We start from the raw sequence: 23,691 nt of genomic DNA, 5'->3' as shown, positions 1-23,691 counted from the left end.
CGCGTCTCGCTCCAGCCGGGTGAAGAACCAACTCCATCCAACAGAAGTAAAAAGCTGCTTGCCCATAGCTAAACCCAAGAAAATCATTCCAATTAAAGCAAGCCGACCTCTGCCCCTCGCAGGACGCGCGCACACCCTGGGACCAGCCCTGCTCTCTGCTCCTTGCAACGCTCCCAGCCTCCATCTACGCCTGCTCTCACTCCCTGCCCAGAAGAATTTGGCTCAGATGAATCACTGCACGACGAGGGGCACCACTAATTGTCATAGGCAACTGCACCATTTTTGAAGTATTTGCTAAATTCAGCAGTATTAATCCGATAATATTGTGAAAGGCCCACGGGTGCTCTGCAAAGCACGCAGACCAGGACTTTCTGGGGAAGCTCCCATGAGCCTCACCATGCAGAGGCACACCAGGGGACACCAAAATGCTTGAAGCTTTGGTCCCACCGTAGCATCTGGAGTGGCTTTTCGAGTGATGTAACTAAGAGCTACAAATGCTTAGCATTGGCACAGGCAAAACAGTCAAATTCACAACCTAAGTGACTCTCAGCAACTCCAGCAGCAGCAAAGTCACTAAAATGACTAAACTACCGCTCCCAGTTCTGGTGGGGCATATCCAGTTTTGATAGATATGTTTGTCCCGAAGCCTCGATCATTTGAGCTCAGAATCAAAAAAACAACACCAAAACCAGGGTGAAAACAGGAGGCTGATGTTAAGCCGGGGTGCCCATACTCGGCACGGCACCCCAGGTTTGCCGAGGTGACTGAACTGGAATTTCAAGGGATACATTTGGATACCAAAGCACAAAATCTCCTGCCAAAAGCTGTCAGTCTTTCTGTCGCAGCTCTACATTCTCACTGTCTATTAATATAGCACTACTCTTGATCATAAGCTGCCCTTCTGAAAATACCCAGATCCAGATCTTTTATAGCGTCCGTCGTGGGTCTACATGTACCCATGATATTGTCCAGTTGCAGTTTTACGCCTCTTCTGACTATTCCTCTCTCCTGTAAACACTGTACCTGTCCGGAAGGCATCAATTGTCTATCCAATAGCAGAATAACGTTCAAAAGTCACATTAATTGATGGAGGATGAAAAAAAAGTTAAACTCTGTGGCGCAGCCTGTGCTGTCACGCCGAAGGACAAGGATGCTCTCAGGCAGCGCACGCTCCCGTCTGCCCCAGGGTCCTTTAGGGATCCGGACAGGCTTCAAGATTTGATCTCCTTACAAAACCAAGGCTGGCGCCGAGGGACGAGCTGCATGAGCTGCACGCGGTCCTGCAGCAGGCTCCATCTGGCCGGGAAATACATGAGACTTTTGGGGTTTTTCCTGGGTTTCCCACGTTCTGGTGAAAATGATGGGTGGACCATAAAATGTGGATAGCCAATGACTCTTGGGGTGAGGCCTGGGCTGCTGTGATCTCTGCATGTGGCCAGTGGAAAAAGATTGTTATGGCCATGTCTGGTTTAAGGTGGGATGTCCTCTGCAGTGCCCAGGAGCCTGGACTGCAGAAAGTAGAGCGTAAAGTAAGGAAGAATCAGCCCACAGCGGATGCTGCGATGCAGCCGTGACTGTGTGCACGTGCTGGCGAAGGCTGGAGAAACCCCTTTGCCATGTCAGCGCATCACTATGTGCAGTCCCGTCCTGCGCTGGGTTCTGACACAGGAGCTCTTCATAGAGATACTGTTAAAAATGCCCCCAAATATTTTGCACAAATCACTGACAGATACCTCAGTGAATCATTTCTTATCTACGTCTGTCACGTGCATATTCTTTTTTCACATTCTTGAGGGGGTTAGTGATGGTTTTCCCAGAACCTGCGTTTTCTGCCCAAGTTCACATCCCCTTTTCACCCCGATTTTTCCATCGATAAACTCGGGGGATACACTTGAGCCGGCTGCAGGTAGAAAAGGGCAGGCTGCGGCGAGGGGAGGCAAAGGCAAACCTCTGCCCTCTCCAACCCACCGCCCCCTCGTGTCCCCGGGGCAAAGGCAGGGGTGGCCATTCCCATCCCGCGGGTACCCTCGTCCTCACGGGGCGACCACGTCCCACCTCCAGCCCTGCCTCAGAGCTGAGGAATCGGCTCTCGCCTGCAGGAGGACGTTTCCCCAAATTATCACAGAATCACAGAATTATCAGAGTTGGAAGGGACCTCTAGAGATCATCTAGTCCAACTCCCCTGCTAAAGCAGGATTACCCAGAGCACATTACTCAGGACTGCATCCAGGCGGGTCTTGAAAATCTCCAGGGAAGGGGACTCCACCACCTCCCTGGGCAGCCTGTTCCAGTGCTCTGTCACCCTCACCGTAAAGAAGTGTTTCCGTGTATTTGAACGGAACTTCCTGCGTTCTAACTTGTGCCCATTGCCCCTCGTCCTGTCACTGGGAACCATTGAGAAGAGCCTGGCTCCATCCTCCTTCAACCCACCCTTTAGATACTTGTACGCCATAATAAGGTCTCCCCTCAGCCTTCTCTTCTCCAGGCTAAAGAGTCCCAGCTCTCTCAGCCTTTCCTCATAAGGCAGATGCTCCAAGCCCTTAATCATCTTAGTTGCCCTTCGCTGCACTCGCTCCAGCAGTTCCCTGTCCCTCTTGAACTGGGGAGCCCAAAATTGGACACAGTATTCCAGTTGTGGCCTCACCAGCGCAGAGTAGAGGGGGAGAATGACCTCCCTCGACCTACTGGCCACACTCTTCCCTATGCAGCCCAGGATTCCATTGGCCTTTTTGGCGACAAGGGCACATTGCTGAGTCATGGATAATTTACTGTCTACCACAACCCCCAGATCCTTCTCCTCCAAGCTACTTCCCAGCAGGTCCGCCCCTAGCCTGTACTGGTGCCTAGCATTCTTCCTCCCCAGGTGCAGGACCTTGCACTTGCTTTTGTTGAACCTCATTAGGTTCTTCTCTGCCCAGCTCTCCAGCCTGTCCAGGTCACGCTGGATGGCAGCACGGCCCTCTGGGGTGTCAGCCACCCCACCCAGTTTGGTATCATCAGCAAACTTGCTGAGGATACACTCTGTCCCCTCATCCAGGTCATTAATGAGTATATTGAACAAAATTGGACCGAGTATTGACCCCTGGGGGACACCACTGGTTACAGGCCTCCAACTAGACTCTGTGCCGCTGATCACAACCCTCTGAGTTCTGTCCCGCAGCCAACTCTCAGTCCACCTCACTGTCACCTTATCTAGCCCATACTTCCTCAGCTTCCTAATGAGGATGTCATGGGAGACAGTGTCAAAAGCCTTGCTAAAGTCAAGGTAGATGACATCCACGACTTTCCCCTCATCCAGCCAACCAGTTATAACATCATAGAAAGCTATCAGATTGGTCAAGCATGATTTACCCTTGGTAAATCCATGTTGACCACTTCCAATAACTTCTTGTTCCTCAACGTGTTTGGAGATGACGTCCAGAATGAGTCGCTCCATTACCTTCCCAGGGACAGAGGTTAGACTAACTGGTCTGTAGTTCCCTGGGTCCTCCTTCTTGCCTTTTTTGAAGATTGGAGTGATGTCAGCCTTCCTCCAGTCCTCAGGCACCTCTCCTGTTCTCCATGACCGTTCAAAGACGATGGAGAGTGGTCTAGCAATAACATCCGCCAGCTCTCTCAGCACTCGCGGATGCATGCCATCAGGGCCCATGGACTTGTGAATGTCCAGCTTGGCCAAGTGGTCTCTGACACGGTCCTCCTCAACTGAGGGAAAATCTTCCTCTCTCCAGACCTTCCCCTTTGCCTTCAGAGTGTGGGATTCATGAGGGACAGCTTTAGCAGTGAAGACCGAAGAAAAGAAGGCATTCAGTAACTCTGCCTTCTCTGCATCCTCCACCACTAGGGCACCTGTCTCATTCACCAGTGGGCCTACATTTTCCCTAGTCTTCCTTTTTCTATTGATATACTCAAAGAATCTCTTCTTATTGTCTTTAACTGCAGTGGCCAAGCTGAGTTCTGATTGAGCTTTGGCCCTTCTCATTTTCCCCCTACATAGCTTTGTTATATCTTGATAGTCCTCGTAAGTTGCCAACCCCCTTTTCCAGAGAATGTAAACTTTCCTTTTTTTCCTGAGGTCCAGCCAAAGTTCTCTATTTAGCCAGGCTGGTCGTCTTCCCCGTCTGCTCGTTTTTCGAGACAAGGGGATGGCCTTCTCCTGCGCTTTTAAGAGCACCTGCTTGAAGTATGCCCAGCCTTCCTGGGCACCTTTGCTCTTCAAAACTGCCTCCCAAGGGACACTCTCGACCATGCTCCTAAACAGGCTAAAGTCTGCCCTTCGGAAATCCAAGGTGGCAGTTCTGCTGGCTCCCCGCCTTACGTGATCAAGAATTGAAAATTCTATCATTTCGTGATCACTCTGCCCAAGGCGACCTCCAACCTTTACATCCCCCACAAGACCTTCTCTGTTAACAAACAGTAGGTCCAGTAGTGCACTTCCCCTAGTTGGTTCCTTCACCAGCTGTGTTAGGAAGTTGTCTTCCACACACTCCAGGAACCTCCATGACTGTTCCCTCTCTGCTGCATAGTATTTCCAGCAGACGTCTGGGAAGTTGAAGTCCCCCACAAGAATAAGGGCAGCTGATCATGAGACCTCTGCCAGCTGCTTACAGAATACTTCATCGGCTTCTACATCCTGATTAGGAGGTCTATAACAAACTCCCATCACGATGTCTGCCTTATTGGCCTTCCCCTTAATTCTTATCCATACACACTCAGTGTTGTCATTCACACTGTTAAGTTCCAGACATTCAAAATTGCCTCTAACATAGAGGGCCACCCCACCACCTTGCCTATCCTTTTTGAAGAGTTGGTAGCCATCAATTACAGCACTCCACCTGTGTATGTCCTCCCACCACGTTTCTGTGATGGCAACTATATCATAGTTTCCTTGCTGTACAATGGCCTCCAGCTCCTCCTGTTTATTTCCCATGCTGCGTGCATTAGTATAGATGCACTTCAGCTGGGCTAATCGTCCTGCCACTTTCTTGGGTGGACAAGCCCTAATTCGCACCTGATCATACTCAGACACTACTGTAGCTAACAAATTATCACTACCCCTCATGTCTTTGCTGTCACACAATTCACCATCCCCCACCATCACTGGGACAGGCTGCAAGACCTTGCTAACACTTTTACCCAGAAGCACTGGTACGCTTCTCCCAGGCACCATTTTTGTAATTCCTCAAAGGCACTGAGAAAACGGTGGAGGTCAACCAGCGAGACCCGCTGCGGGGAGACGCCAATGCCATTTTACGCTGACATACCTCTGGCCTCCCACAAAATTGCCCTGGAGCTCAGGAGCTACACGGGACACGTCACAGGAGCCCACCTGCCCCACTTTGGCCCGTGGGGGACACGCTGAACAGGAGTCACCGCACCTAAGTTTCAACATCGCATCCTAGATAATTTCATTGACAGTCGGTAGGAAGAAATGGGTCTCTCCAGAGGCCGTTATCTGCGCTACCTCCGATGCTTTCCTTCAGCATTAGGCAAACGGTGCAAGGGAAGGTGCATTTCTCCCGTGTCCCATAAGAGGTGCGCAGACCCACACCCAGACTCGACGTCTAACTGCCCGAGGGCAGATGAAGCCAGACTCCCTTCAAACCCCCTTAGTCCTTCAGCAAGACCAGACCTACTGAAAATCACAGACTCCCAGACTCCAAGAATCACAGACTCCCAGACTGGTGAGGGTTGGAAGGGCCCTCTGGAGCTCCCCCAGTCCCCCCCCCTGCCAGAGCAGGGGCACCTTACAGCAGTTGCACAGGACGGCGTCCAGGCGGGTTTGGAATGGCTCCAGAGTAAGAGGCTCCCCCACCTCTCTGGGCAGCCTGTGCCAGTGCTCTGCCACCCTCACAGGAAAGAAGTTCCTCCTCAGGTTTCGATGGAACTTCTTAGGTTCCAGTTTGTGCCCGTTCCCTCTTCTCCTGTCACTGGGCACCACTGAACAAAGACTGTTCCCATCCCCCTGGCACCCTCCCTTTGAGTATTTATAAGCACTGATAAGATCCCCCCTCACTCTTCTCTTCTCCAGACTGAAAAGACCCCATTCCCTCAGCCTTTCCTCGTAAGAAAGATGCTCCAATCCCCTCATCACCTTTGTAGCCCTTTGCTGGACCCTCCCCAGCAGATCCCTGTTCCCCAAGCAGCCCATGGAGGCTAAGGCTGCCCGTGCGGGCGTCTCAGGGGCCAGGGCTGTGCTGCAGGAGTTAAAGCAGGAGCTGAAGGAGCTGGATGTGGCACGTTCCCTGTGCTGGCTGGGGCCGTGGAGCCACCACGGTCCCTGGGCTCCGTGGCTGCATCCATGCCTTGTCAGAGTCAATTCTTCTCCCCTTCCTGCAGCAGCAGCACAAGCTGAGGGCGATAGAGAGCTCAGGGGGCAGGAGCAGGCAGAGGCGCAGGCAGCACGCCCCGTCTGCAGCACGGACACCAGAGCACAGGTGGGCTACAGCTCCTCCAGCGCTATGAGAAGCTGCAGGAGGTGGTGAACTCCTTCCACCAGTCATGGCAGGTGGTGGGCAAGGTGGTGAGGCAGCTGCCGAGGAGGAGCCATGTAGCATGGTGGTGGCATGGGGGGGGCTTGGTAGGGGTCTGCTGGGACCCCCCTGGCTGGTTGTGCTGTAACGTAGGGGAGCCCCTCACTGTCCCCCAAATCATAGAATCATAGAACCTTTGACTGGTTTGGGTTGGAAGGGTCCTACAAGATGATGGAGTTCCAATACCCCTGTTATGGTCAGGGATACCTCCCACCAGACCAGGTTACTCAAGGCCCGTCCAACCTGGTCTTGAACACCTCCAGGGACTGGGCAGCCACGACTTCTCTGGGCAACCTGGGCCAGTGTCTCACCACCCTCAGGGTGAACAATTTCTTCCTAATATTTAATCTAAATTTCCCCTCTTCCAGTTTGAAGCCATTCCCCCTCATCGTATCACTACACGCCCTTGTTAAAAGTCCCTCCCCAGCTCTCCTGTAGGCCCTTGAGTAGTGGAAGGCCGCAAGAAGGTCTCTCCACGAAGACCTTATTCTCTTCTCCAGGCTGAACACCCTCAACTCTCTCAGCCTTTCCTCATAGGAGAGGTGCTCCAGCCCTCGGAGCATCTTCGTGGCCCTCCTCAGTGAAATACCCGAGTGAAACACCCCAAAGGCATCGAGGGGCCTTCGTCTGGGAAAGTGATACTGCAAAAGTGATGGCAGTCAGGTGAAGTCCTCGGGGACTGGAAAAAGGGCAACATTGCACCTATTTGTAAAAAGGGTGGAAAGGAGAGCCCTGGGAACTACCGACCCATCAGCCTCCCCTCTGCGCCTGGGCAGATCCCGGAACTGACCCTCCTCGAAGCCACGCTAAGGCAATGGAGGGCAGGGAGGGCATTCCAGACAGCCGGCACCAATGGGAAAAAAATTCCTGGAAGACCATATAACGTACAAAGCGATAAATTTAATTTCTACTAAGGGTTTTATCAGAAAGGGGAAGTCTAATCACGGGGATTCAAACTACCTAAACAAAACTAAGAATCACTCCACAACACAGAACACCTAAGAGGGACCCAGGAGCCGCGCAGTGCTGGGGAAGGTCTTGCGCATCCCCATGCATTTCTCCTGGTCTATGAAAAGAGAGTTGGCTTTGACAGCCAGGTCGTGCTGCAGGAGAGCCTTAGCACGAACCAGAGTTTGCAGCGCATCCTCGGTGTGGTTCAGGCGCTGCTGAAGGCTCTGGAGGGTCTCGTCGATGATGTGGACCTCGTTGACAAGGCTGGAAAAGAGCAAGAAGCCCTGGTTAACGGTCCCGTGCCGGGGGTGGTTTCTAGCCCGGCATTGCAGATGGGCCCCTTGGACACAGGCTTTCCCCCTTCAGAGTGCTCAGACTCACGCAGACCCCCCGTTTCTGGCAGGAGCCGAGCACACCCGGCTGCTGGGAAGCAGGCGGGAGAGAAGATGAGGTTTCCCCAAGTGGGAAAAATCCAGCCCCTCACAGGGGGCCATCAGGCAGTACCCGGCCGTGGGGGCAGAGCTCTCCCAGCACCCAAAGGCTGGGATACCTGCTGGGTGCTTGGGAGTCTATCAGTGCACTTGTGGAAGGACTCATTAGGAAACAAACACCCCCGCATTAATTTGGTCACCCAGTGATGCTCCTGGGTGCGACCACCCGGGACTCCTCAAGGACCCCGCCGGCCCCACGCTCCCGCCGTACCGCAGCTGGGCAGTGTCCCGGCACAGCTCCATCTTTGGCCTCCGCGTGCGCGCATCCAGCCGCGTCTGAGCCACTTTTAACGGAGGCCCGTGGTCCTTGATGGCCTTTTGGATGGTTTCAATATTCCTCTCAAGGTGGAATATTTCTCGCAGGGTCTGGTATAAAAAAGAATCGCATACAGAAATGAAAAAATATGTTCTCAAGCGACAACATCATTTCCCTTTTCTCCCCTCCACCAGCAGGCTGTCAGCTGGGATGCACTGTCCCTGGGATGAAATCACAGTGCCAACTCATCCTGCTGCAAGAAGAAAGTCCCCAGCGCACTGAGTCTTTGAGTTTCAAAGAGAAAATGATACTAGAAGCAGCTTCTGGTGGTGCCCGTTCCTCTGCTTGGGCCAGGGCTGCGTGGAGGGTCCCGCTTCAGAGGTGTCACTGGGAAGTGACAGTGCCCCAGCGAAAGGGAGGGCTTCCGGCTACCTTGGCCAGGTGGGTCTGGATCCTGCCCTTGGCATCAGCTGTCTCAGCGATGCGGTTCGTAAAGGCAATGTTGGTGCTGTTGAATTGCCTCCACATCTCATTGGCCGTCACCACCAGCAAGCTTTGGATGTCATGGCGCAGCTTGGCGGAGGCGGCCCGCACGCTCTGGGAGCGGAGGATGTTGTCGTTGGTGAACTTGGCCCATGACGCTGGCACTGAGATCCTGGGGAGGTAAGGAGAGGGAGGCCCCCGGTAAGCCCGTGCTGCTGAAGCTGGACAGGGGCGGGCACGCAGGGAACAGTGTGGATTAAATGTAGCTTCAATCTAGGCTTTTAAATTGACTCTATGTCATTGTTTAATGCCAGCCGGTAGCTAGGACCATGCAGCCCCTGCCCCAGAAGGGCGGGGAGAAGAGGGAGCAAAAGAGGGGAAAGGGAGAAACTCCTGGGTGCAGATAAAGCCAGTTTACTAGAGCGATAGGAGCAAAGGAAGATGCACTCACGTGGCATCGACGCGCTCCACCCCTCGGTAGTAGTGGATGCCCTGGGAGGAGTTCCTCAGGTGGTGGCACGTGTCGTCGATGCGGTGGGCCACCTGCTTGTTGGCCAGGTCCTTCTCCAGATGGTGCTGGGCCGCCCTGTTGGAGCTGCAAGATGCAAACAAGAGCTGTGGGTGGGGATGTAGGGGCACAGCGGCTTCCTCCCCGATCCACGTCGCCGCAGCTCTCACCCCCCGGGCAGCTCTGTCCCCCCATGAGCATCACTGCCCGCGTCCCACGGAGCCTGTGGGGGCTTTACACCTGCGGGCTGTGGGGAGAGCTCGGGGTCTGCTGGGGGTTCACATCACAACTGCAAAGGCACCTCAGCCCTGGGGCAGGAGAGAAGGAGCTCCTCCTTACCCGAGCTGGGCTTTTGCCTTCTCCAGGTGCTGCTGCATCCTCTCTTGGCACGACCGGATGACATCCACTTCCTGGGCAAAGGGAAAACATGACCCCGTCAGTCTCCAGAAACACTCGTCCTGCTCACACTCATCCCCAAACCAGCACCTGCCTGTTTGGCTCCCAAAATGTTTTCCTCCCCAGGACCAATCCCATCCATACGGGACAAGAGGAGATGGACTTGACTCTGCTGTAAATCCCCACTCTGAATTTCTAAGAAGCGTTCAGCTGCGCTGGAGGAAGGCATGTGCTGCTCTCAGCTCACTTGACTTCAGCACAAACCCATTGCGTCTGTGAAGCCCCAGCTACTGCAGGCAGGGGATTAGTGCTCCACATCCAGTCCATTTTCAGCCCTCCTGTCTGCAGGAGCCCACTCTTTCCTTATCCCAACTAATAGAGCTGGGAAAAGCGGGCAAGCTGTCAGGTGCACACTGCCTTCCCCAGATCTGCGTGTGCGTATGTGTGTGATAGAGATGTATGTGTGCGACACAGATGTAGAGCTATACCATGTATATGTGCCATGGACAGAGATAGGTGCTGCTCCGACAGGGCTGGGAAAGGCAGGACGCTCTCACCAACCCCTTGAAGAGGGACAGAGCACCCCGATACACTACACGAACACACCGCTGGGTGTGCAGCTCTTCCTTCCTCTGTAAGGGCGAGTCTTACCCACAGCGTGTGGGCACGCTCCTGTGTGGGGGACACCGTCCCCTGGCCCGGCAGGTTTTGGGGCTTTGGAGAGTTTGGCACCTCACCGGCACTAAGGAAGGGGCTGCAAAGCCTGTTTCGGGCAGTTGAGGTACAGAGAGCACCTGCAACATCTGCTCTGTGTTGCCAAACTTACAGTGAAGAGCTGTTCCTCCACCTCATCACGGACCAGGTCGATGCCCATCCTCTTCTCCCGGTGGCGCAAGCACTCCTCAGCGACCTGTTGGGGACATGCCATCAGTGCTGGCTGCAGGGGCAGGGTTCTCTCGAGGGACGCTCCCCATCACAAGTAACGGAAGAAGAAAAGACATTCTAGGTGGGCACAGAGATGGCAGCAGGGGAAAAAAAACTGCCCGGGGCAGCTGTTTTAGCTGAGAACGAGCAGCCGAGCTGCCACATCAGCATCGCATCGACATGAGGGAGCACACGCGTCCCTGGTGAAACCACAGCCGAAATCAGGGACCTGTGTCAGCCTTGATGCTGACCTCGCCAGAGCCGCGCAGTGACACACGGGGCTTTTGTCTCCCAAACCGGGATTTTGCATGGAGCGCCTCTGCAAATAGGTGGTTAAGAAACGCTGCTCTGATGGGCTCAGCACGTGCTGGTAGGGGATGCAGCAGATGCCAAAGGTTGGTTTATTATTCACTTAACTCATGGGCCCTTCATAAAAACTTTCTAGATGTTACGGAGCTGCAGGGAAACTTAATTAGAGGTTTGAATGGCTGCAGATGTTTCAGCAGCGGCTGCAGCTTGCAGCCCACTGGATGGGGTGCTTACCTGGAGAGGGGCCTCCGTCTCCGCCAAGGCTCTCTCCAGTCTGTTCTTCACGTCAGTGAGCGTGTTGGTCTCCCCAATCATCTCGTCTAGCTCATGGAAGAGCTCTGATTTCCAAAATTCAATATCGTTGGCCCGTACACCCAGGTTTTTGGCGCTTTCCAGTTGCGTTTTCTTGGTCTCCTGATGTTTAGCATGAACCATGAGGGAGTTATCAACTCTCAGGCGCTCCGCGTTTTGTCGGGATGTCTCTGACTCTTTATAGGTGGTGTGGTTGGACTTGTACCAGTCTTCAGGGGTGTAGCGGTTGAAGACAGTTGTTCTGGTGGAGACAGAAGGAAGCTTCTTGCTGTCGGTGATCCCCTGGGCACTCTGGGAAAAGGCAGCCAAAGTTGGTCTGAGGGCAGCTGTTTTGTAGTAGGTGTTGGGCATCCAGGGGCGGCTGAAGCTCTGAGATGATGAGCGGTGAGGAAATCGGTTCTTGTAGCTTGAAGCCATGGGGCTGATGGGAGGGAGAAAGTTGGTGGGGATGGATCTTGGATGGGCAAACTTTGCTGTTAAGGGAGAGCTGACAGGCTGCATTCTGGAACACCGCTGTTCTGGTCCGTGTCCTGCACAGAGGAGGAGAGAGAAGACAACCCCACTGAGTAAGCTCCTCGCCTTACTTCTTACAGCGACACATGCAACTTCTAACACCACCAGCGATGGACACAGCACCCACGCATCCCCAGTCGAGGCCTAAAGCTCTTGAGAGCAAATCCCCTCTGACACCATCACAAGCATCTGTGTAGGGAAGAGGAAAACGCTCGTTGCTGTTAGTATCGAGCGTCAGGCCCTGAAATGCAGAGAAAATCAAACCAGGGCTGCAAAGCAGAACAACAGACACTATGCCTTCCTTTTCCCTCAAGCTGTCAGTCCCGTGAAAGTTTAGTCGCTGATTGTCTGCGGTGTGTTTGTTGCTTCTGGGTGGCGTATCTGCTGCTCTTAGAGCGCCCCAGAGGTCATTTTCTCTTTCAAAGTGCCATTCCCAGCCCTGAGAGCTGCGCCCCTTTGGACACACAGCTGCTACCAGCCCAGCGCCATTCGGGGGTGAGGGACTCCGTCCTCATCCCCTCTCTCTTCACTTGCATCGAATGCTCGAGTGAGGAGTCTGCGGGTGAGAGGAGCTTTGCAGGACTATAGCCACATTTGAACCACACCCCCCAAACCCCCGTTTCAGCCTCAGCAGAACAGCCGTCTTTTGCCTTGTAAAGGAAGAAGAATGTCTGTGGCTCACCTGATGTCAAATCCCTGCGCTTGGAAAGGAGATCTCTCAAAAAAGCTTTTCGGAATCGTTTGTCAACACCAGCCTTGGAGCAGTCCTAGGAGGAAGGGCCACACGTGAAGATTTGTCTCCCAAGAACTGCTTACGGCACCGCGGGTGCTATTGCTCTATTACTGCCCTTCAGCTCCTGACAGGCACACACTTAAGGAAGGGAGGAAAATCCCTCGGGAATGGACCGGGCTTACTCTTCCCTGCATTTCCAGCCGAAACAAACACCCCTGCATCCCCCTCGGTAAAGCCACCCCAGGGTGACACTTTCTGCCAGCCCTCAACAGGACACACGCCGGGAGCCCCCGATCCCCGGCTCTGGGTCCATCTGGAGGACAGAGGAGCTGTTGGGGGCAGTAGGAGAAATCCCTGCTTTTTCTGTCCTCCCCTCCCAGGTAAGGTACGTACCCTCCGCCTGCAGAGGCTTGGGGGTGCCCGGAGGGGCTGCTGCTCGCTGCTGTGCCGTCCAGTCAGGTCGAAGCTCTGCCAGACACTGGAGCATCCCCAGTGCGCTCTGTGTCACAGAACCAGGGCAGCGTTGCCACTGGCGCAGGGTGCTGAGTAACCGGGTTCTGTCCCGCCTACTCCCTGCAGCCACTGTGGCAACCTGATGCAGCCATTGGGCAAGCCAGGGCTCTCCATGGGCAACGCGGGGCCACCCCTGGGCAAGAAAATACCCACATATGGCCTCCTAGATCCTGCCCTGGACAATCTACTGCCCTCGCTGGGCAAATTTGTGCACCCCATGGGCAAGCAGGTGCAGCTGTTGGGCAGCTGTTGAGCGGCTGGCAATGCTCAGAGTCGTGTTTGGGTTGAGGTAGTCCTGCAAGGAGCAGGGAGTTGGACTCGATGATCCTTATGGGTCTCTGTCAGCTTGAGCTATTGTGTGATGCTATGAACTCAGTGCCCTCAGTGGGCAACCCAGTGCCACCCCTGGGCAACTCAGCGCAGACTCTGTGCTACCTCATGCCTTTGCTGGGCACCTTGAGCCTGTCCATGGACAATCCCCGGTGCCACCAATGGGCAACACAGTACAGCCCTCGGGCAACCAAGTGCCAGCCATAGGCAAAGCAGAGCTCCTGATGGGCAAACCAGTGCCCTCATAATACTCAGGCCAATACGTCCATCTTCTCACAGCCTCTTTCAGTTGCCTCTCATTTTCCCCATTATTGCAGCTGAGGGCTGAGACAGTACCGAAATGTTTTGCAGCTGCTCGTGAGTGCAGTGACACCCTGTCCCACCGCTCCTGCTTTCTGCGCACAGGCATGCGGAGCTGGCCTCCGTGAGAAAGCCGTGCCTCTGCTGCCAAAGGTCTGACATCAAAGATAACTCTCACTGGTTTGTGTACGCAAAGGTTCGCACACTTTGGTTTCACTCTAAACACGCGTCTCGCTCCAGCCGGGTGAAGAACCAACTCCATCCAACAGAAGTAAAAAGCTGCTTGCCCATAGCTAAACCCAAGAAAATCATTCCAATTAAAGCAAGCCGACCTCTGCCCCTCGCAGGACGCGCGCACACCCTGGGACCAGCCCTGCTCTCTGCTCCTTGCAACGCTCCCAGCCTCCATCTACGCCTGCACTCACTCCCTGCCCAGAAGAATTTGGCTCAGATGAATCACTGCACGACGAGGGGCACCACTAATTGTCATAGGCAACTGCACCATTTTTGAAGTATTTGCTAAATTCAGCAGTATTAATCCGATAATATTGTGAAAGGCCCACGGGTGCTCTGCAAAGCACGCAGACCAGGACTTTCTGGGGAAGCTCCCATGAGCACCACCATGCAGAAGCACACCAGGGGACACCAAAATGCTTGAAGCTTTGGTCCCACCGTAGCATCTGGAGTGGCTTTTCGAGTGATGTAACTAAGAGCTACAAATGCTTAGCATTGGCACAGGCAAAACAGTCAAATTCACAAGCTAAGTGACTCTCAGCAACTCCAGCAGCAGCAAAGTCACTAAAATGACTAAACTACCACTCCCAGTTCTGGTGGGGCATATCCAGTTTTGATAGATATGTTTGTCCCGAAGCCTCGATCATTTGAGCTCAGAATCAAAAAAACAACACCAAAACCAGGGTGAAAACAGGAGGCTGATGTTAAGCCGGGGTGCCCATACTCGGCACGGCACCCCAGGTTTGCCGAGGTGACTGAACTGGAATTTCAAGGGATACATTTGGATACCAAAGCACAAAATCTCCTGCCAAAAGCTGTCAGTCTTTCTGTCGCAGCTCTACATTCTCACTGTCTATTAATATAGCACTACTCTTGATCATAAGCTGCCCTTCTGAAAATACCCAGATCCAGATCTTTTATAGCGTCCGTCGTGGGTCTACATGTACCCATGATATTGTCCAGTTGCAGTTTTACACCTCTTCTGACTATTCCTCTCTCCTGTAAACACTGTACCTGTCCGGAAGGCATCAATTGTCTATCCAATAGCAGAATAACGTTCAAAAGTCACATTAATTGATGGAGGATGAAAAAAAAGTTAAACTCTGTGTGGCGCAGCTTGTGCTGTCACGCCGAAGGACAAGGATGCTCTCAGGCAGCGCACGCTCCCGTCTGCCCCAGGGTCCTTTAGGGATCCGGACAGGCTTCAAGATTTGATCTCCTTACAAAACCAAGGCTGGCGCCGAGGGACGAGCTGCACGAGCTGCACGCGGTCCTGCAGCAGGCTCCATCTGGCTGGGAAATACATGAGACTTTTGGGGTTTTTCCTGGGTTTCCCACGTTCTGGTGAAAATGATGGGTGGACCATAAAATGTGGATAGCCAATGACTCTTGGGGTGAGGCCTGGGCTGCTGTGATCTCTGCATGTGGCCAGTGGAAAAAGATTGTTATGGCCATGTCTGGTTTAAGGTGGGATGTCCTCTGCAGTGCCGAGGAGCCTGGACTGCAGAAAGTAGAGCGTAAAGTAAGGAAGAATCAGCCCACAGCGGATGCTGCGATGCAGCCGTGACTGTGTGCACGTGCTGGCGAAGGCTGGAGAAACCCCTTTGCCATGTCAGCGCATCACTATGTGCAGTCCCGTCCTGCGCTGGGTTCTGACACAGGAGCTCTTCATAGAGATACTGTTAAAAATGCCCCCAAATATTTTGCACAAATCACTGACAGATACCTCAGTGAATCATTTCTTATCTACGTCTGTCACGTGCATATTCTTTTTTCACATTCTTGAGGGGGTTAGTGATGGTTTTCCCAGAACCTGCGTTTTCTGCCCAAGTTCACATCCCCTTTTCCACCCCGATTTTTCCATCGATAAACTCGGGGGATACACTTGAGCCGGCTGCAGGTAGAAAAGGGCAGGCTGCGGCGAGGGGAGGCAAAGGCAAACCTCTGCCCTCTCCAACCCACCGCCCCCTCGTGTCCCCGGGGCAAAGGCAGGGGTGGCCATTCCCATCCCGCGGGTACCCTCGTCCTCACGGGGCGACCACGTCCCACCTCCAGCCCTGCCTCAGAGCTGAGGAATCGGCTCTCGCCTGCAGGAGGACGTTTCCCCAAATTATCACAGAATCACAGAATTATCAGAGTTGGAAGGGACCTCTAGAGATCATCTAGTCCAACTCCCCTGCTAAAGCAGGATTACCCAGAGCACATTACTCAGGACTGCATCCAGGCGGGTCTTGAAAATCTCCAGGGAAGGGGACTCCACCACCTCCCTGGGCAGCCTGTTCCAGTGCTCTGTCACCCTCACCGTAAAGAAGTGTTTCCGTGTATTTGAACGGAACTTCCTGCGTTCTAACTTGTGCCCATTGCCCCTCGTCCTGTCACTGGGAACCATTGAGAAGAGCCTGGCTCCATCCTCCTTCAACCCACCCTTTAGATACTTGTACGCCATAATAAGGTCTCCCCTCAGCCTTCTCTTCTCCAGGCTAAAGAGTCCCAGCGCTCTCAGTCTTTCCTCTTAAGGCAGATGCTCCAAGCCCTTAATCATCTTAGTTGCCCTTCGCTGCACTCGCTCCAGCAGTTCCCTGTCCCTCTTGAACTGGGGAGCCCAAAATTGGACACAGTATTCCAGTTGTGGCCTCACCAGCGCAGAGTAGAGGGGGAGAATGACCTCCCTCGACCTACTGGCCACACTCTTCCCTATGCAGCCCAGGATTCCATTGGCCTTTTTGGCGACAAGGGCACATTGCTGAGTCATGGATAATTTACTGTCTACCACAACCCCCAGATCCTTCTCCTCCAAGCTACTTCCCAGCAGGTCCGCCCCTAACCTGTACTGGTGCCTAGCATTCTTCCTCCCCAGGTGCAGGACCTTGCACTTGCTTTTGTTGAACCTCATTAGGTTCTTCTCTGCCCAGCTCTCCAGCCTGTCCAGGTCACGCTGGATGGCAGCACGGCCCTCTGGGGTGTCAGCCACCCCACCCAGTTTGGTATCATCAGCAAACTTGCTGAGGATACACTCTGTCCCCTCATCCAGGTCATTAATGAGTATATTGAACAAAATTGGACCGAGTATTGACCCCTGGGGGACACCACTGGTTACAGGCCTCCAACTAGACTCTGTGCCGCTGATCACAACCCTCTGAGTTCTGTCCCGCAGCCAACTCTCAGTCCACCTCACTGTCACCTTATCTAGCCCATACTTCCTCAGCTTCCTAATGAGGATGTCATGGGAGACAGTGTCAAAAGCCTTGCTAAAGTCAAGGTAGATGACATCTACGACTCTCCCCTCATCCAGCCAACCAGTTATAACATCATAGAAAGCTATCAGATTGGTCAAGCATGATTTACCCTTGGTAAATCCATGTTGACCACTTCCAATAACTTCTTGTTCCTCAACGTGTTTGGAGATGACATCCAGAATGAGTCGCTCCATTACCTTCCCAGGGACAGAGGTTAGACTAACTGGTCTGTAGTTCCCTGGGTCCTCCTTCTTGCCTTTTTTGAAGATTGGAGTGATGTCAGCCTTCCTCCAGTCCTCAGGCACCTCTCCTGTTCTCCATGACCGTTCAAAGACGATGGAGAGTGGTCTAGCAACAACATCCGCCAGCTCTCTCAGCACTCGCGGATGCATGCCATCAGGGCCCATGGACTTGTGAATGTCCAGCTTGGCCAAGTGGTCTCTGACACAGTCCTCCTCAACTGAGGGAAAATCTTCCTCTCTCCAGACCTTCCCCTTTGCCTTCAGAGTGTGGGATTCATGAGGGACAGCTTTAGCAGTGAAGACCGAAGAAAAGAAGGCATTCAGTAACTCTGCCTTCTCTGCATCCTCCACCACTAGGGCACCTGTCTCATTCACCAGTGGGCCTACATTTTCCCTAGTCTTCCTTTTTCTATTGATATACTCAAAGAATCTCTTCTTATTGTCTTTAACTGCAGTGGCCAAGCTGAGTTCTGATTGAGCTTTGGCCCTTCTCATTTTCCCCCTACATAGCTTTGTTATATCTTGATAGTCCTCGTAAGTTGCCAACCCCCTTTTCCAGAGAATGTAAACTTTCCTTTTTTTCCTGAGGTCCAGCCAAAGTTCTCTATTTAGCCAGGCTGGTCGTCTTCCCCGTCTGCTCGTTTTTCGAGACAAGGGGATGGCCTTCTCCTGCGCTTTTAAGAGCACCTGCTTGAAGTATGCCCAGCCTTCCTGGGCACCTTTGCTCTTCAAAACTGCCTCCCAAGGGACACTCTCGACCATGCTCCTAAACAGGCTAAAGTCTGCCCTTCGGAAATCCAAGGTGGCAGTTCTGCTGGCTCCCCGCCTTACGTGATCAAGAATTGAAAATTCTATCATTTCGTGATCACTCTGCCCAAGGCGACCTCCAACCTTTACATCCCCCACAAGACCTTCTCTGTTAACAAACAGTAGGTCCAGTAGTGCACTTCCCCTAGTTGGTTCCTTCACCAGCTGTGTTAGGAAGTTGTCTTCCACACACTCCAGGAACCTCCATGACTGTTCCCTCTCTGCTGCATAGTATTTCCAGCAGACGTCTGGGAAGTTGAAGTCCCCCACAAGAATAAGGGCAGCTGATCATGAGACCTCTGCCAGCTGCTTACAGAATACTTCATCGGCTTCTACATCCTGATTAGGAGGTCTATAACAAACTCCCATCACGATGTCTGCCTTATTGGCCTTCCCCTTAATTCTTATCCATACACACTCAGTGTTGTCATTCACACTGTTAAGTTCCAGACATTCAAAATTGCCTCTAACATAGAGGGCCACCCCACCACCTTGCCTATCCTTTTTGAAGAGTTGGTAGCCATCAATTACAGCACTCCACCTGTGTATGTCCTCCCACCACGTTTCTGTGATGGCAACTATATCATAGTTTCCTTGCTGTACAATGGCCTCCAGCTCCTCCTGTTTATTTCCCATGCTGCGTGCATTAGTATAGATGCACTTCAGCTGGGCTAATCGTCCTGCCACTTTCTTGGGTGGACAAGCCCTAATTCGCACCTGATCATACTCAGACACTACTGTAGCTAACAAATTATCACTACCCCTCATGTCTTTGCTGTCACACAATTCACCATCCCCCACCATCACTGGGACAGGCTGCAAGACCTTGCTAACACTTTTACCCAGAAGCACTGGTACGCTTCTCCCAGGCACCATTTTTGTAATTCCTCAAAGGCACTGAGAAAACGGTGGAGGTCAACCAGCGAGACCCGCTGCGGGGAGACGCCAATGCCATTTTACGCTGACATACCTCTGGCCTCCCACAAAATTGCCCTGGAGCTCAGGAGCTACACGGGACACGTCACAGGAGCCCACCTGCCCCACTTTGGCCCGTGGGGGACACGCTGAACAGGAGTCACCGCACCTAAGTTTCAACATCGCATCCTAGATAATTTCATTGACAGTCGGTAGGAAGAAATGGGTCTCTCCAGAGGCCGTTATCTGCGCTACCTCCGATGCTTTCCTTCAGCATTAGGCAAACGGTGCAAGGGAAGGTGCATTTCTCCCATGTCCCATAAGAGGTGCGCAGACCCACACCCAGACTCGACGTCTAACTGCCCGAGGGCAGATGAAGCCAGACTCCCTTCAAACCCCCTTAGTCCTTCAGCAAGACCAGACCTACTGAAAATTACAGACTCCCAGACTCCAAGAATCACAGACTCCCAGACTGGTGAGGGTTGGAAGGGCCCTCTGGAGCTCCCCCAGTCCCACCCCTGCCAGAGCAGGGGCACCTTACAGCAGTTGCACAGGACGGCGTCCAGGCGGGTTTGGAATGGCTCCAGAGTAAGAGGCTCCCCCACCTCTTGCTCTGCCACCCTCACAGGAAAGAAGTTCCTCCTCAGGTTTCGATGGAACTTCTTAGGTTCCAGTTTGTGCCCGTTCCCTCTTCTCCTGTCACTGGGCACCACTGAACAAAGACTGTTCCCATCCCCCTGGCACCCTCCCTTTGAGTATTTATAAGCACTGATAAGATCCCCCCTCACTCTTCTCTTCTCCAGACTGAAAAGACCCCATTCCCTCAGCCTTTCCTCGTAAGAAAGATGCTCCAATCCCCTCATCACCTTTGTAGCCCTTTGCTGGACCCTCCCCAGCAGATCCCTGTTCCCCAAGCAGCCCATGGAGGCTAAGGCTGCCCGTGCGGGCGTCTCAGGGGCCAGGGCTGTGCTGCAGGAGTTAAAGCAGGAGCTGAAGGAGCTGGATGTGGCACGTTCCCTGTGCTGGCTGGGGCCGTGGAGCCACCACGGTCCCTGGGCTCCGTGGCTGCATCCATGCCTTGTCAGAGCCAATTCTTCTCCCCTCCCTGCAGCAGCAGCACAAGCTGAGGGCGATAGAGAGCTCAGGGGGCAGGAGCAGGCAGAGGCGCAGGCAGCATGCCCCGTCTGCAGCACGGACACCAGAGCACAGGTGGGCTACAGCTCCTCCAGCGCTATGAGAAGCTGCAGGAGGTGGTGAACTCCTTCCACCAGTCATGGCAGGTGGTGGGCAAGGTGGTGAGGCAGCTGCCGAGGAGGAGCCATGTAGCATGGTGGTGGCATGGGGGGGGCTTGGTAGGGGTCTGCTGGGACCCCCCTGGCTGGTTGTGCTGTAACGTAGGGGAGCCCCTCACTGTCCCCCAAATCATAGAATCATAGAACCTTTGACTGGTTTGGGTTGGAAGGGTCCTACAAGATGATGGAGTTCCAATACCCCTGTTATGGTCAGGGATACCTCCCACCAGACCAGGTTACTCAAGGCCCGTCCAACCTGGTCTTGAACACCTCCAGGGACTGGGCAGCCACGACTTCTCTGGGCAACCTGGGCCAGTGTCTCACCACCCTCAGGGTGAACAATTTCTTCCTAATATTTAATCTAAATTTCCCCTCTTCCAGTTTGAAGCCATTCCCCCTCATCGTATCACTACACGCCCTTGTTAAAAGTCCCTCCCCAGCTCTCCTGTAGGCCCTTGAGTAGTGGAAGGCCGCAAGAAGGTCTCTCCACGAAGACCTTATTCTCTTCTCCAGGCTGAACACCCTCAACTCTCTCAGCCTTTCCTCATAGGAGAGGTGCTCCAGCCCTCGGAGCATCTTCGTGGCCCTCCTCAGTGAAATACCCGAGTGAAACACCCCAAAGGCATCGAGGGGCCTTCGTCTGGGAAAGTGATACTGCAAAAGTGATGGCAGTCAGGTGAAGTCCTCGGGGACTGGAAAAAGGGCAACATTGCACCTATTTGTAAAAAGGGTGGAAAGGAGAGCCCTGGGAACTACCGACCCATCAGCCTCCCCTCTGCGCCTGGGCAGATCCCGGAACTGACCCTCCTCGAAGCCACGCTAAGGCAATGGAGGGCAGGGAGGGCATTCCAGACAGCCGGCACCAATGGGAAAAAAATTCCTGGAAGACCATATAACGTACAAAGCGATAAATTTAATTTCTACTAAGGGTTTTATCAGAAAGGGGAAGTCTAATCACGGGGATTCAAACTACCTAAACAAAACTAAGAATCACTCCACAACACAGAACACCTAAGAGGGACCCAGGAGCCGCGCAGTGCTGGGGAAGGTCTTGCGCATCCCCATGCATTTCTCCTGGTCTATGAAAAGAGAGTTGGCTTTGACAGCCAGGTCATGCTGCAGGAGAGCCTTAGCACGAACCAGAGTTTGCAGCGCATCCTCGGTGTGGTTCAGGCGCTGCTGAAGGCTCTGGAGGGTCTCGTCGATGATGTGGACCTCGTTGACAAGGCTGGAAAAGAGCAAGAAGCCCTGGTTAACGGTCCCGTGCCGGGGGTGGTTTCTAGGCCGGCATTGCAGATGGGCCCCTTGGGCACAGGCTTTCCCCCTTCAGCGTGCTCAGACTCACGCAGACCCCCCGTTTCTGGCAGGAGCCGAGCACACCCGGCTGCTGGGAAGCAGGCGGGAGAGAAGAAGAGTTTTCCCCAAGTGGGAAAAATCCAGCCCCTCACGGGGGGCCATCAGGCAGTACCCGGCCGTGGGGGCAGAGCTCTCCCAGCACCCAAAGGCTGGGATACCTGCTGGGTGCTTGGGAGTCTATCAGTGCCCTTGTGGAAGGACTCATTAGGAAACAAACACCCCCGCATTAATTTGGTCACCCAGTGATGCTCCTGGGTGCGACCACCCGGGACTCCTCAAGGACCCCGCCGGCCCCGCGCTCCCGCCGTACCGCAGCTGGGCAGTGTCCCGGCACAGCTCCATCTTTGGCCTCCGCGTGCGCGCATCCAGCCGCGTCTGAGCCACTTTTAACGGAGGCCCGTGGTCCTTGATGGCCTTTTGGATGGTTTCAATATTCCTCTCAAGGTGGAATATTTCTCGCAGGGTCTGGTATAAAAAAGAATCGCATACAGAAATGAAAAAATATGTTCTCAAGCGACAACGTCATTTCCCTTTTCTCCCCTCCACCAGCAGGCTGTCAGCTGGGATGCACTGTCCCTGGGATGAAATCACAGTGCCAACTCATCCTGCTGCAAGAAGAAAGTCCCCAGCGCACTGAGTCTTTGAGTTTCAAAGAGAAAATGATACTAGAAGCAGCTTCTGGTGGTGCCCGTTCCTCTGCTTGGGCCAGGGCTGCGTGGAGGGTCCCGCTTCAGAGGTGTCACTGGGAAGTGACAGTGCCCCAGCGAAAGGGAGGGCTTCCGGCTACCTTGGCCAGGTGGGTCTGGATCCTGCCCTTGGCATCAGCTGTCTCAGCGATGCGGTTCGTAAAGGCAATGTTGGTGCTGTTGAATTGCCTCCACATCTCATTGGCCGTCACCACCAGCAAGCTTTGGATGTCATGGCGCAGCTTGGCGGAGGCGGCCCGCACGCTCTGGGAGCGGAGGATGTTGTCGTTGGTGAACTTGGCCCATGACGCTGGCACTGAGATCCTGGGGAGGTAAGGAGAGGGAGGCCCCCGGTAAGCCCGTGCTGCTGAAGCTGGACAGGGGCGGGCACGCAGGGAACAGTGTGGATTAAATGTAGCTTCAATCTAGGCTTTTAAATTGACTCTATGTCATTGTTTAATGCCAGCCGGTAGCTAGGACCATGCAGCCCCTGCCCCAGAAGGGCGGGGAGAAGAGGGAGCAAAAGAGGGGAAAGGGAGAAACTCCTGGGTGCAGATAAAGCCAGTTTACTAGAGCGATAGGAGCAAAGGAAGATGCACTCACGTGGCATCGACGCGCTCCACCCCTCGGTAGTAGTGGATGCCCTGGGAGGAGTTCCTCAGGTGGTGGCACGTGTCGTCGATGCGGTGGGCCACCTGCTTGTTGGCCAGGTCCTTCTCCAGATGGTGCTGGGCCGCCCTGTTGGAGCTGCAAGATGCAAACAAGAGCTGTGGGTGGGGATGTAGGGGCACAGCGGCTTCCTCCCCGATCCACGTCGCCGCAGCTCTCACCCCCCGGGCAGCTCTGTCCCCCCATGAGCATCACTGCCCGCGTCCCACGGAGCCTGTGGGGGCTTTACACCTGCGGGCTGTGGGGAGAGCTCGGGGTCTGCTGGGGGTTCACATCACAACTGCAAAGGCACCTCAGCCCTGGGGCAGGAGAGAAGGAGCTCCTCCTTACCCGAGCTGGGCTTTTGCCTTCTCCAGGTGCTGCTGCATCCTCTCTTGGCACGACCGGATGACATCCACTTCCTGGGCAAAGGGAAAACATGACCCCGTCAGTCTCCAGAAACACTCGTCCTGCTCACACTCATCCCCAAACCAGCACCTGCCTGTTTGGCTCCCAAAATGTTTTCCTCCCCAGGACCAATCCCATCCATACGGGACAAGAGGAGATGGACTTGACTCTGCTGTAAATCCCCACTCTGAATTTCTAAGAAGCGTTCAGCTGCGCTGGAGGAAGGCATGTGCTGCTCTCAGCTCACTTGACTTCAGCACAAACCCATTGCGTCTGTGAAGCCCCAGCTACTGCAGGCAGGGGATTAGTGCTCCACAT

General features: G+C 53.9%; 1 protein-coding gene across 1 annotated transcript in view; it reads right to left on the bottom strand.

Annotated features, from left to right (window-relative positions):
• The window catches only part of LOC309679058 (tektin-3-like), a gene marked incomplete at both ends in the record, with an annotated part of 65,913 nt that overhangs the window by 6,251 nt on the left and 35,971 nt on the right, over window positions 1-23,691 (bottom strand). The window contains 2 exons of the mRNA XM_082492289.1: window positions 8,687-8,801; window positions 11,221-11,451. Coding sequence (XP_082348415.1) covers window positions 8,687-8,801; window positions 11,221-11,451 — 346 coding nt within the window. The remainder of the gene's footprint in view (window positions 1-8,686; window positions 8,802-11,220; window positions 11,452-23,691) is intronic.

The sequence above is a fragment of the Vanellus vanellus genome, assembly GCF_965231255.1.
Source record: "Vanellus vanellus genome assembly, chromosome: 17".
In the NCBI taxonomy this organism is placed as follows: domain Eukaryota; kingdom Metazoa; phylum Chordata; class Aves; order Charadriiformes; family Charadriidae; genus Vanellus; species Vanellus vanellus.
The sequence above is the reverse complement of the archived record's forward strand: the minus strand, read 5'-3'. Positions and strand labels throughout refer to the sequence as shown.